Source organism: Strix uralensis, chromosome 1 (assembly GCF_047716275.1).
Source record: "Strix uralensis isolate ZFMK-TIS-50842 chromosome 1, bStrUra1, whole genome shotgun sequence".
NCBI lineage: Eukaryota > Metazoa > Chordata > Aves > Strigiformes > Strigidae > Strix > Strix uralensis.
The window spans coordinates 110594062-110608334 of NC_133972.1; the positions used below are offsets into that span (position 1 = coordinate 110594062).

At 37.8% G+C, this 14273-nt stretch overlaps 1 protein-coding gene across 3 annotated transcripts in view; it reads right to left on the reverse strand.

The window, feature by feature from the left end:
• ZNF407 (zinc finger protein 407) overlaps window positions 1–14273 on the reverse strand; it is a 359684-nt gene that overhangs the window by 205681 nt on the left and 139730 nt on the right. For all 3 annotated transcript variants that reach the window (XM_074877170.1, XM_074877178.1, XM_074877186.1), the window contains one exon: window positions 6359–6433. In XM_074877170.1, coding sequence (XP_074733271.1) covers window positions 6359–6433 — 75 coding nt within the window. The remainder of the gene's footprint in view (window positions 1–6358; window positions 6434–14273) is intronic.

Consider the following 14273-nt stretch of genomic DNA (forward strand, 5'->3'; position numbering starts at 1 on the left):
TTATGTTTCCATTTCCGTTACAATGTACTCAATAAATATGTGTTGTATTTTATAGACTGATCAAAGCTAAAAGTCATGATACCAGCCGGGACTTGGAACATTTTACATCCATAAATGCCACGAAGTACAACACTGTACAAATTCAAAGTAGCTGTGTAACTGACTGGACGGGATTCTTGCTTCCAATCCTGCGCAGGTAAAAAGCAATTTAGAGATATATTGTCATTCTAATCCTTACCCTCTCGGCCTGCATGGTTGACTTACACCATAGAAGAAGCAAGCTGGGACATATGACTGGAACAACTTACTTTCAGCTGACTGCAACAGAGGAGGGATCAGTTTGTGGCTGACTACTTTTTGGCTGACGGCATGCAACTACGAACTGTGTTTTCCTTGGAAACAGACTGTTGTGAAAAAAACCTGCAGCTTTCAGTAACTATCCATACTGTCTTCTACAGATCCACAGACAACGTTAGTGTACACTTGCTAATGAAACTAATAACGTAGGCTCTAGACAGTACTTGGTTGTTTATGAATACAATGAGATCATCATTTATATCTTGTTACAGCGCTTAAAATTAGCCAGAGGTGCTCACTGTGGGCAGCATGCATCCCATTAGGCGCTCACTCCATCTTCTACCCATAGCAGCTAAGCCTTCCCAACAGGAAGACTGTTGCTAACTACAGAAATTTCCAAAATATCTCACATCATACCTGACAACTAAAATAAACTTACTTCGATTGCCCCTCCTTCTGAACTAAACTATAAGATTGCCACGATTTGATAGGAAGAACAAATAATGAGTAGTAGTAAAATAACTTCGCTCTTTTGCAGTCCTTCAGTTCTTATTTTTCTTTCTGATAAGATGTTGAATTTATCACTTGTCTTTGTGAAAACAGTCTTCAAAAGTATAAACGGCTGTCTACTCTTTTCTTCATAGTAAAGCAAATCCATATGATGCGTGTACAAACAACAAGCCAAGAGGAAAGCTAGCTGTGAATTTTCAGATCATCTACTTCTAGTACCTAAGGAAGCTCAGGTAACCCTAATGGCTTCCTCGTGTTCCTTGGGTCAGGCACAGACAGAGAAGGGCATTCAGGCAGCAAGTGACTGCAGAGCCTGTACCTATGCTCACACTCTGAAACAGTATAGCACCAGCCAAGAGCTGAACTCCACAGGAAAATGCAGCTTTCAAAGGCCAAGTAAGCCTCCAAAATACTGAAAGTTTAACATAGATCTTGAGTAAAACTTTAGTTCCTAACCAATGCTAAAACATCGAGTCCTTTCCACTCCCTTCCTCTCATCACAAGCTTCCAACCGGTAAATACTTCAAGGAAAAGCTACATTTCCTTCCTTAGGGCTTTTCCAAAGAATGATTCTGTAACTCTCCAAGATTCTTTTTAAGCCAAATGCAGGAAGCAATCAATTAACTAAGTTTTTCATTCCCATCCAGTTAAACTAGTAATGTTAGGTTTCAGTTGAAAAGCTCAAAATTATTTGCAAGAAGCAGTAAAAAGGTGATGACAAGGCTTGATGGCCAGACCCAGCACATTACCCTCCAGTGGTTGCAGGTAGCCTGTCTGTGTATCCGTATGTACTACCAGCACCTCGAACTGGAAATCTTTCTGTGAGGCAGTCACTTACAGAACTCATTCTTTCAGAACATCAGTAAGTTATTACTAGATGATTGCATACATATATGTATGTATGACACATCACTTTCCGATTTTTGCCACTTGTTTTCCTAAAATCTGCTGTAACATTAACTGGATCTTTTACTTTGCAGGTTAAAGGTAGTATTATACGAAACATGCATATGAAATAGGTGCTATCAGCAATTTCTCTACTGAAAGAAAAATGTTTCAAAAGAAGGATTAACAGTTCAATTAAATAGAACAGGGTTGGACTGAAGGACTTAATTCACTTCTAGTTTTACATTCAAAATAGAAATATCAGGACAATGCAATTTATTACAAAACCATTTTCTAAAGAGTATACAGAACATCAAACCCACATTCAGGAAAAACCTGGGTCCTTTTTTTTCAGACCTCAACGAGGCCTTCCAATGACATATCATGCAGTCTTGTCTATTTTATGATATTTATACCACACATTAGTAGCAGCTGATATTCCAAAATTCACAGGGGCTTATACAAGCATACTGAATGACAGGCACCTAGGGAATTCTTCTTTTTATTTCAAAGCAGTTGTGTGAAAAATAGACAAATTCTAGAAGTATACTATCTTCCAACATTATTTGAAAAAGCATCTCAAATACATTCAGGCTGCTATTACATAGCGATAGGTATTTAGTTACAGCTGTTGCTATCAAGTTAAAATTGTTACACAGCTTTTCCAATCAATATCATTTGCAAATTATATGATCTTCATATGATGTTACTAGCTTACAGTGCTACACTGATCCCATTTTTGAAGCACACGAAAAAAAAATGCTAGAACAACCTTACAAAAGCCAAACATATTATTAATGACCTTTACAGAAAATATTTTCTAACACAGATTCCAGCTCAGCAAATGTTTGTGCTCCAAGTAACTTTATATATATGAATGATCCTATTTGACTCAATGGGATTACTCATAAGCAAAAAGATATTTCAGAGGCAACTTATTGTTTAAAATTCATAAAATGAGGTAATTAAACAACTGTCAGTAAAAGCCTTTCTGTGGTAAACTTATATTAAAAAAATAGTTTAAACAGATGTATCAGATAGAATTCTACTTAACAAAGTCTTATATACTATAAAATGCATGTTGTACAGTACTAATGGTGTCCTGGAAAAAAAAAATCTCTAAAGAATAGTTAAATATATTTTTCATATGAAAAACTTCTAAATCCAGAGTTGTACTTATTAATGGCAAAATTCAGTCTCACTGATGAATCATTTAGTGATTTTATTTTTATTTTCTTGCTCGTATTTTTATGTGTGTATATATGTATATATTTTACACTTAGTAATGAAACATCTCTGTTCATTCTGTGTTTTGCCACAATTCACACCTGAATAACATCACGATGTAACAGAAATTAGAACTTGGCACCATTAACACTACTGATGCATTCACCTTGTCCTCAACCACATTGTCTCCTAGACACAATAAAGGTGTAGCCAAAGATTTATCCTGCCAATAAGATATAGTTATAGGTCCCATGAAGATTACTGACACTGAAGTACCAAATATGTACTGGCCTTGGACTTAGCAGATAACATGCCAGTTTTGAGACACATTCAAGTTGACAATAAATCAGTATCACAGTTCTAATAACAGGAAAAAATACCTTAGAGGAATTTTTCTGTTAAAACATTCCACTTTTGATTTAGCTATTAAATGGTAATGATCATAATGGACTAGGCAGGAGTGTTTTTTGTGACTGAAATGTGCAGACATTTTACTACAGGGCTATTTTTTTAAACTTCTGTGATTTTCAACTCCACAGTATTCTCCCCTTAAACCAATTTTTTCTTCCAAAAAAAAAGAAAATAATCAAAATGAAAGATGTTTTAGTAGTAATCTGATTATGAATTATACTTGTTTTCTGTAACTGCACATGCAAACACTTCCACAGCCTCCCTTTTGTGCATACAAAAAAGCAATAGTTATGGGTTATGGAAAGCTAGAGAAAGCAAGGCACTTACTAAATTGTAAATGTATTTTTCCTCTCCCTCTCAGAACTCTCTCAATGTTTGTCACCAGAAATTCTTTTCTGAGAAGTTTGTTAAAAAGGGTACCAGTTTCTCAGGATGTATGGGTTATGACTATTTTTTCAAGCACGCTTTTGAACTTATTTCAATTTTCTGTTTTTGATGATAGTCATGCTGACAACTTTTTTTGGTCCATCAAATTCTGAAGTACAATTACATGAATTTACTTTTAATAAATTACCATCTTTGCATATATCAGTCAAACCATGAAGACTAAACACTTGCAAATAAAATGCATTATTAATTTAATTGTCACAGCCTATTTAGCTAGCTTCTATTAGTATTTGCTATAATATGCAATGTATCAGAGGGCAGAATCAAATTCAAAACATAAAGAATAAACTGATTATATTGTCCTAGAGAAATTAAAAAATAGCAAGCTTGCAAAATTATAATCAAGGCATTAATGTTTTAAATAGGTAAGAAAAACTATGTAACTTAATTTATAATATGTTTATACCCAAAGTGATGGTTAAACATGCTGAAGAAGGATTTCTTTGGTTCCTAAAGCCATTAAAAGGCATCAAACTCTCTCATAATAGGAAGGGAAAGGTGGAAAGGAAAGCAACAGTGTTTTGACACTTACAGCACTAGATCATGTGGCTTCAACATCCACCATCACCAGTGAGGGACTGCTACTAGAGAATTATATTTTTGTTGTAGCTCTGCCACTACTATTTGATGCTGCTCTACGTTAAGTTGAAGTGCCAGCTAAAAAGGTATTGTAGATAAGAAATATTCAAAAGATGGGTGAAGAAAATGCAAAGGAAGAGAGTATGAAGTCACTCAAATATCACTTGTTTATGATAGCCTGGGGGTACAGCTGCAACAGCCTGCGTTAGTAGACGGGACTGGGAGGTTGCGGGCCTTAGCTGGGTTCTCTGCTCCTCGGGCAGCCGAGGCTACAAGGGCTGTGAACCTGCCACCGCATGGAGGGGCAGCAGGGGAGGGACCCCCCTTTCTCCTCCTCCTCTTCATGCCACGCTGGCAGGCCAGCCAGAAAGCCTTTGAGGAATATGGGAAGAAACGGGGAAAATGGAAACAGCCAGAAGGCTTTCAGAAGAAACACGCAAACAAAAGCCAGCAACAACCGATTTAGATTATAGCATCCTGCTTGTTTAGGAATTCATTTCAAGATGAGGATCGCTAAAAATATGCCTCTCAGGCTAAGATACTATATTTAGAAATCTATTGTATGTATCCTTTATTGCGCACATATTCAGTAGGGTAACGCAAGTTATCTCTCTGTTGTATTTATGACAATTATACAGTAAGTACCCCCTTGTAAAAGAACACATTGGTATTGAATGCTTCCAGTTACAAAATAAGCCACCAGAGCAAAACATTTTTTGTAATTGTTGTGTTATGACAAAAGATAACCAGCAAAAATTTTAATATGATATCTGCTTTGGTGAAACTAATTGTTGTTTCGATACGTCATTCTATATTTTAGATGAAATAGAGTACCTTAAAACTCTTTTAAATAACCATATGTTAGGGAAATTCTGGTTAAGCACTTTGTAGAGGAAATCTCATTAAAAATATAAGCACCACTTAAATAGGTGTTTAATCAAACATAAAGTGTATATGGTGTGTTAATTTAAAACTCTACTCTTAGGTGACTTGGTGATTTAAGTGTGACCAACTTGTAAGAAAAGGGTCTGGTTGACTACCATTTCCAGCATCTTTAACAAGAAATGAACATGACCTAGAAAGAGTTTTGCAGTGTTCTTCTACAACTCCTAGATATCATTTATTTTTCCCTTCTTTCATATCAAAACTAGAAATACTCTTTATGAAAGCCTACAACAGAAAAATGAGTTATAAGGCAGTAATACTTGAAACAGTATCAAGTACCCAGCAATGATCCCTGCAGGTAGGATACCTCCATCTACCCAGACTGAAAGAGAACATGTAATCTTTTAGGTATCCAAAAAACATTAAGTTTCTAGTTGCCCAAAAAAATTCAGCGAAATAGCAACAATTATGCCACAGTGTGCCTAATAAATCTGAGGCAAAATCTGTTTATCTGCAAACACACTGCCATTTCGTTTGTAATACTGTTACATTTTAAACCATAGAAAAAATAATCTGCTTGCAAAAAAAGTTTAAAAATTAATAACTGTACACAGATTGAAAAAATAAATTATTTCATTTTAAAAACACTCAAAACACCAAATCTCTGTTCCTGCCCAGGAACACTGAGGAAACTTTCTTTCTGATTCCTCTGTGGCTTTGACCTTAGTGATCAACATAAATCTCAGAAAGTCATTTTATAAACCTATGAGCATCAAGGCCAGCAAGGAGAAGAAGAAGAAAAAAAAATATTTTTGTACTTGGATGAACAATTCCAACTATGGGAATTTTGAGAAAATAATATCACCTGAAAAAACATACCCAAAAAGGTGCAATTCCTACACCTTTTATATAAAATGGCTTTCTACAGCAATTTTTCTATTGACATCCACAGAGATGTCATAAGCACAAAGCTGGCAGAGCACTTAAGCATGTTAACTCCCTCTGTTGTTGGAGAGCTAAAAGTCAGGTGACTTCATTTTGGGTAAGCTAAATATTCCAGATAAGGTCTCCACTTATTGTATAAGGTAAAATCAGAAAGAATTTTAAAGTAGTTTACCTTTCTTTGGGTGTGCCAACTCCATGCTTGCCCAGTAAATGAGTATTCAAATGCTTCTTCATCACAAACGCCACCCTACCAAACAAACAGAAAACCCAGGAAGGTTATTTTTTTTTAAATACACAGTATTTTTCTCTTTTGAGCATAGCCTTGAGCATATTTTATTAAAGGCGAACTTTTAAAAACCCCTCTAGACTACGATTTAAATCTGGGAGTCCATTCTGTAACAGGTTTTCTTCAGATTGCAGTCACTTGGCTATTTTTCTTACAAATAAGTAACCACAACCATACATCACTGGTCAAAGAATGGAAAACCTGTTTCTGCTTCCCTTTGGAAATTAGAACATCTAATACAATATACCAATAGCTTAGTCTATTTTACCTAAATATAATTTCTTAATTTTATAAACCAATACAGTTAAAGTTACAACTTTGAATTTATTTAAGCTTAATGAGCCCATCCTGCAACCCTTCTTCATACAAACAGTTCCATTGTTTTTAATGAATAACACAAAAATACAGCAAGATCAGATGCTTTAATCACAGCTTGTGTCTGGTCAAACTTCATTGTTTTAATTATTTAAAGAGATTACATGGAAACAAACTAATAGCCTTAGTTATTTTATAGCCTTGTGAAAAAATGGATAGAAAAGGTGAAGCACATGCTCATGAATACACTTTGAGCAGGAATATTGTTCAAACTGGCAAAACACTGTTGAAAGCATCAAGAGCAGCAACAAAATATATGCTACCTAGCACTATGTCTGTACTAAAGAAAACACAGATAATTTACTTTAATTTTGGTGACATACATAATGAAACAGATAGGAGCCTATCAAGTACCATTCTTCTGCTGATAAGACCATAACATCAATTTAATTATGTCATGTGACTGCTTCAAACAATTTAGATATCAGACTGAAGCTTCAAACTAAAATGGTTCTCTCGATAAGCAAAAATTTTACTGCTGCAACTTTCAGTGTGAAAAGGGCTTGCAAACATTTTTGTTAATTATGTATTACAGCTGTCCTTCATAAAGTTAATTACTAATAGCTGAAAGGCAATAGACTCTATTTGCATATGTACATGAAAGGCATGACATATGCAAAAATATGATTTTAATTAGCATTCCATGATATGAAGGGCTACAAATCAAACTGGCATGTTATAAGATTTTTAACATTAAATGCTGAATTCATCTGGACGTGTTTGCAGTAATGGACAATGGAAGGACTGTAAAACACTAGCACTATGGGCTCTAAGAGCCACAAAAGCCAAGAGACAGTTTTTTTCCTTTACAAATATGTTCATGTAGCTTCTCCATGTCTGATCTACTTTGGGCACTTTCACATTATTATAGAGAATCTCTCTTGTGCATGCCTTAAGGTGTAAGAACATAATTCTGTCTTACTTAAATGATAGTGATTTCTTCTTTTTTTACAAAAAGACATTAAAAATATCTTAAATACTTCTCCCTACACAATTTATAAGTATGGCATCATAATCATTACAACTGTGAATAATCTATCACACCGTTACCATCATTACTATGCAAGTATCATCAGAATTACTGTACAAAGGGAAAATAATTGTAACAAAATAAAAAAACCTGTTCTGGTAACAGCATAAGGCATTCAAAACATACCACCCTTGTTTTTCAGCAGAAATACTATCCATTTCCACATAGACATGAAAGGTACCAAACAGATTTTAATTTAGTAATACCTGTATTTCCTGTTACAAACCTCCATTCTCCAGCTCCTCTAAAACAAAAATAAACCCAAAGATAGTACTGTGAAAGGGCAATGTGCAATTGAAGGTGTAAAGGCATACTTTGCTATTTACGTGGAATATAAAGATCTCAACCAGCTACACAGGATTTCCAGGGAAGTTTTTTTTTTTTCATCTGAGCCCATGTACTTGGAAGCTTCCAAACAAAAGCTGAACATTTCTTATACTGCGCAACTGCAGGGGGCACAGACAGACATACCTTTCTGCAAAATCAAAGACAAAGGCCTTGTTACTAATGTGAAGCAATTAATCTCACATTAGCTGCCTCCTCTCTGTTGTATCTAGGTTCTAAGTAACCATTTTGCTGCTGTTACACAGCACAAATAAAATGAAGACTGACTCAGTAAGCGTCTCAGCGCCTACTAACATTTTAAGCCTTTAATCTAAGGCTTGAAGACTTAAGACTTGAGGAGTGCAGAATGCCTCCTTGCAAGCCTGGAGTGCTCAGCATAGCTCAGGAACAGCTCCCAACCTTACAAAACCAGGCCTTAAAAATAAAAGCAAAGTTGCATTTTCTCAAGAAATTGAGAACAAGATTAAAAAATATTACCAGAGACAGCCCTTATTGAAACAAAACATTTTTTTCCTCAGAATTGAGGCAAAGTCTAAATATCTTGGTTTGGATGCTGAGTTTGAGGACAACCAAAAAAGGTGGGGGGGGGGGAAGAGACACAAGTGTGGGAACCATTTGTTTCTGTTTAGTAAACACTGCAGGTAATTTTAAGAGAGAGGTGGTAACAAAAAGTGTTTCTAAGCAATTACTGTTTTAATAGTCAAAAAATATTGATTTACCTATGCTATTTACCTCTGCTGAGGTAAATCAGTTATTCCTAAAATACTGTCCTAGACATGACTTAGCCTTGGTCTTTTCAAATGAATTTTAAGGGAAGTCCAGGTGGCACCACTAAGAACTCAAGGAGTGAATGCTTGCAAGATATGTTGCTCTAATCCACCTTCAAATCAAAGGGAATCTTTCCATCAGCTGCAGTAAGCACCAACTCAAGGCTTCACATATTTTTTCATTCTAGTGGAAATAGAAATTATTAAATGCTAGAAATTAACTGGTTTTAGAAACACATCAAAAGGGAGTAGGAAAAACCTGTAACTGCTATAATCTACTCTTTCCAATACCTGCAAACCAGGCCAGACTAGATGCCTGGAACCAGTTTTACAAACTCTGATCTGGACATACTCATTCCCAATCTACATGAAGATAAGAAGTCACAGCCCAGCTGCTCTCCTAAGGGTCAGGTCTTGAAAGGCAGGAATGTCTAGCATATACATCCAAGTCATGGTCACTGGGAGCTCCCTCCATTCATTGGGGAGACTGCTTCTAGAAGCCTCCTCTTGCAGTGGAAAAAGGTAGGATTTCATTTGCTTGCAGTGGTATTCTGTCAGTTTACCTTTTTTATTGATTTGAAACTACTCTGACTCCAAACTAGCAACATCCTCTGTCTTATACACTCTATGTTCAAACTTCAGGATAAATTAAAGACAAGTTGAAAAATGACACAGAGCTTTAGAACAGCATTCACACTCCCTATGGACATTTTTTTGAACATACACTATAAATACAAATAACTTTCAAACATAAATATATGAGCACCTTTCCTAAAATGAGTTTGCAGAATATTCTGTTTTCAGTTTAGAAGAGCTGTGGCTTGTCCACTCATATTCCATGGCAGTCTTCAAAAAGTACTTGGACTCACTCTGAGAATGTCTGTAACTGATTTAGGATCCTCTAAAAACTTGTCTTCAGTTATAAAAGCACATTTCAATGTACAAAAGAAACAAAGGGACTTCTAATTCTGGGAATAAAGAAACATATTGGACAATCTTTACTTCCACTTTTTATTCTAGTGTAATACAAGTTCTTCAGCATGTACAATGTTTATCATCACAGTACCCAAGGAATATGAATAATCTGTCATGTATTGTCTGTTCTCTCATTTTCTCTGCAGGGAGAGAATTGTGCTCTGTGAAGTATCTTGTTTTGAGAGGGCAAAAGATTCTAGGGTTTTGAATCTATAATAGCTCTTTTCTTTTTAGTATGTACATCACTGTTAGCGAAAAGCCACGTTAAAAAAAACAAACACACACATGCAAACCAAAACAAGCATTCTGGACCTTACAAGTCATGAAATCCATTATTTCCTGAGTGTTTACCAAGTGCTCAACCCTGGCCTAGTTCCAAGGAAGGAGCTACATCTTACCCCTACCAGAAGTCACTTGAAGCCATGTCAACAGACCAGTCATCTCGTATCAGCACATAACTGCTGAGGAGGACCAGCACGAGAATTTATTTTTGTGGGACTCTACAAACAAGGTATCCAGCAGCTGAAGAGCAATTTTAAATCACTTCTCAGTGGATACATTGCTCTCTGCAACTGCTCTTAGAGAATTTATCTTGCAGACAACAATGTTCAATGACGGCACAAAAGTCCAGGAGAATAACAATGAATATCTACCCTTTATTCATATTCTCAATATCCTTTACATCTCCTTTAAGCTGTCCAGAACCTCTTTATACATGAATTTAACTTTGAGAAAACAGGTAAGCTGCTGCATGACATGTGCAAGCACCAAGCACACAGGATGTTTTAAAAAGCTCCTTGAAGGTCTTTTATTAAAAAACAAACAAAAACCCACACCCACCCACAAACAAAACCAAAAACAAAAGGCGGAAGAGAGTGCTATTCATTTTAAATTATTAGTATTTAGTACTTGGCTTTATCATAGGTTTCATGCACTCAGAAAGGATAGAATGGTTTACCATTTTGGATAAATCACCTGGGAGATCTGACAGCTTCAAGGAATAATAAGAAAAAGGATCTCTTAAAACCTTTATACACCATCACAAAATATGAGGAAATAATATATTATCCTGTCTGCATTAGTTTTTGTTTTCCATGATCTGTGCTTCAATTTCTGTCACTGTATCTTCACCAGAGGCCACAAACCAGAAAAATCTAGACAAGCTGCACAGATGATGTCAGAAGAAGACAGTACATTCAGGCACAGAATTATAGAATGGTGTGGGTTGGAGGGGACCTTAAAGATCATCTAGCTCCAATCCCCGTGCCATGGGCAGGGACACCTCCCACTAGATCAGGTTGCTCAAACTCCCATCCAACCTGGCCTTGAACACTTCCAGGGAGGGGGCAGCCACAACTTCTCTAGGCAACCTGTTCCAGTGTCTCACCACCCTCACAGCAGAAGAGTTTCTTCCTTGCATCTAATCTAAATCTGCCCTCTTTCAGTTTAAAACCGTTACCCCTCGTCCTGTCACTACATTCCCTCATAAAGAATCTCTCCCTAGCTTTCCTGTAGGCCCCCTTTAGGTACTAGAAGGCCCCTGTAAGGTCTCCCCAGAGCTTTCTCTTCTCCAGGCTGAACAACCCCAACTCTTTCAGCCTGTCCTCACAGAGGAGGTGCTTCAGCGCCCTGAACATCTTCATGGCCCTCCCCTGGACTTGCTCCAACAGGTCCATGTCCTTCTTATGCTGGAGGCCTCAGAGCACACAGTACTTCAGGTGGGGTCTCACGAGAGCAGAGTAGAGGGAGAGAATCACCTCCCTTGACCTGCTGGCCACACTTCTCTTGATGCAGCCCAGGATACAGTTGGCTTTCTGGGCTGCGAGTGCACATTGCTGGCTGATAGTCAGTTTTCCATCCACCAACACCCCCAAGTCCTTCTTCACAGGGCTGCTCTCAATCCACTCATCACCCAACCTGTATTTGTGCTTGGGATTGCCCCGACCCATGTGCAGCATCTTGCCCTTGGCCTTGTTGAACTTCATGAGGTTTGCATGGGCCTACCTCTCAAGCTTGTCCAGGTCCCTCTGGATGGCACATCCCTTCCCTCCAGTGTGTCGACTGCACCACACAGCTTGGTGTCATCAGCAAACTGGCTGAGGGTGCACTCAATCCCACTGTCCGTGTCACCAACAAAGATGTTAAACAGCACCAGTGCCAACATCAACTCCTGAGAACACCACTCCTCACTGCTCTCCACTTGGGCATTGAGCCGTTGATCACAACTCTTTGACTGCGACCATCCAGTTAATTCCTTATCCACCGAGTGGTTCAGCCATCAAATCCATGTCTCTCCAATTCAGAGACAAGGATGCCGTATGGGACAGTGTCAAATGCTTTGCAGAAGTCCGTGTAGGTGATGTCAGTTGCTCTTCCCTTATCCACCAACATTGCAACACCCTTGTACAAGGCCACCAAATTTACCAGGCACAATTTGCCCTTAGGGAAGTCATGTTGCCTGTCACCAATCACCTCCTTATTTTCCATGTGCTTTAGCTTAGTTTACAGGAGGATCCGCCCACTGATACAGAGAGCGACACCCCCTCCTTGTCTCCCCTGCCAGTCCTTCCTAAAGAGCCTGTCTCCTTCCATTCCAACACTCCAGGCACAGAAGCCATCCCACCACGTCTCAGTGATGACAATAAGGTCACAGCCCTGCAGGTATGTGCACATCTCTAGCTCCTCTTGTTCATTCCCGATGCTATGCATATTTGCATAGAGGCATTTAAGTTGGGCCCCCATGAAGCTGACTCACTGGCTGGAATCCCTTTGTGCTGCTCTTTAGGTGCTCTCCTGCTGACCTGTGATCCCCCTCCAGGCTCTGGGCATCTATTGGTGGCACTGGCATCAAGCTGGTAGGAGTGGGATGGATTGAGGTTCCCCTCCCCCGGCAACTTTAGATTAACACCCTCTTCGCATAACAATATGGACTCAGTGGTTCTTATTACCTGAATGAACTACTCTATTTCAAGACACAGTAAAAAACAAATCTGCAAACCCTAATTGTTTGTAGTTGAATGAGTTTCACACGGAGTCATGCCAGCAGGGATATCAATCAGAAAGAAATAGCGCAGTTTCTCAAGGAATAAATATCATGACTCACATGTATTTCAGAATGTTCAATAAAAGTTTTATATGTAATTACAGATTTTTGCAGGTACTTTAGATTTGTACATGTTCTACATATAGAAGTAGAACTTCATATATTCAAATCAGCACTTAGTCAAATAGTATATAAACCGTCTATACGAGCTTAAAAAACTTAGTCTCAAAATGATACAAAAAGTTGCTACCCAAATCTCATCTCTCTATCAGCATTTTGTACTCAGCAGGTCAGCTTCAGGAACAAGAACATAGAGGAAAATGCAGAAATAGCCAGAAAGCAATAGTTTTCTATGAACAAGTAATCTTTTTTTTCATGCATCAAAAGTCTAAATTCCTGGGAATTTCTTCAAGTCCATCATTCATAGATGCTTGCTGATTCTGAAGGGTCCAAACTGGGGCGCTGATAACTCTCTTGCATGACTGCGCGCAAGGGACTCAATTTAAAAGAAAGTATCTGGCAGGGCAGAGTCTGGTGTGGAAGATATCCAGCAGTCTGAAAGGCTTCATGCCCTTTGTGACAAGATGTCAGGTTCAAGTAAATATCTGGCAGGGCGAAGTCTAGTGTAGAAAACATCCAAACATCTGAAAAACTTCATGCCCTCTGTGACAGGACGTCAAGTCCTAGAACCCTGCACAGGAAAGCTGAGGTTTTCTGCTGACTCATTTAGCAGCCAAATGAAGCAGGTCTTACTACTTCCAGATAACAGTTGTGGTTATTCTTAAGTTTAGAAAAAAAAAAAAAAGAAAAATCGATAACATTTCAGAAGGTTACCAAGTCATGCGTAATCACCCAGTCTGCAATGTTGAGAGTACTGTGATGCACTGCCTTATACTCCATGCTGACCCCATGTGTTAAAGAAGAATATGGCTATTTTATGCTCCACCCTTATTAACGCTGGTAATTAAACTGGAAAGTAAAACGCATACATTTGGCATATGTTGCTCCTTCCTCCTCATCTTCAAGTGTGAGCAACTTGGCAGACAGGAAAATGAAAACTTTTTCTCTTGAAAAGAGAAACCGAAAGAGGTAAATGAGGACAACTTTGTCATCATTAACAAGACGAGAACCACAGTACCACAGCAAGAATATCATGGTAATTCACAGAACCTAAAGGCTAACAAGTTTTACATTTCTGAAAATTATTAGCCTTTCTGCCTTAAGTTTGAAGGTGTTTTGTTTTGGATTTTTTTACAATTTTCCATT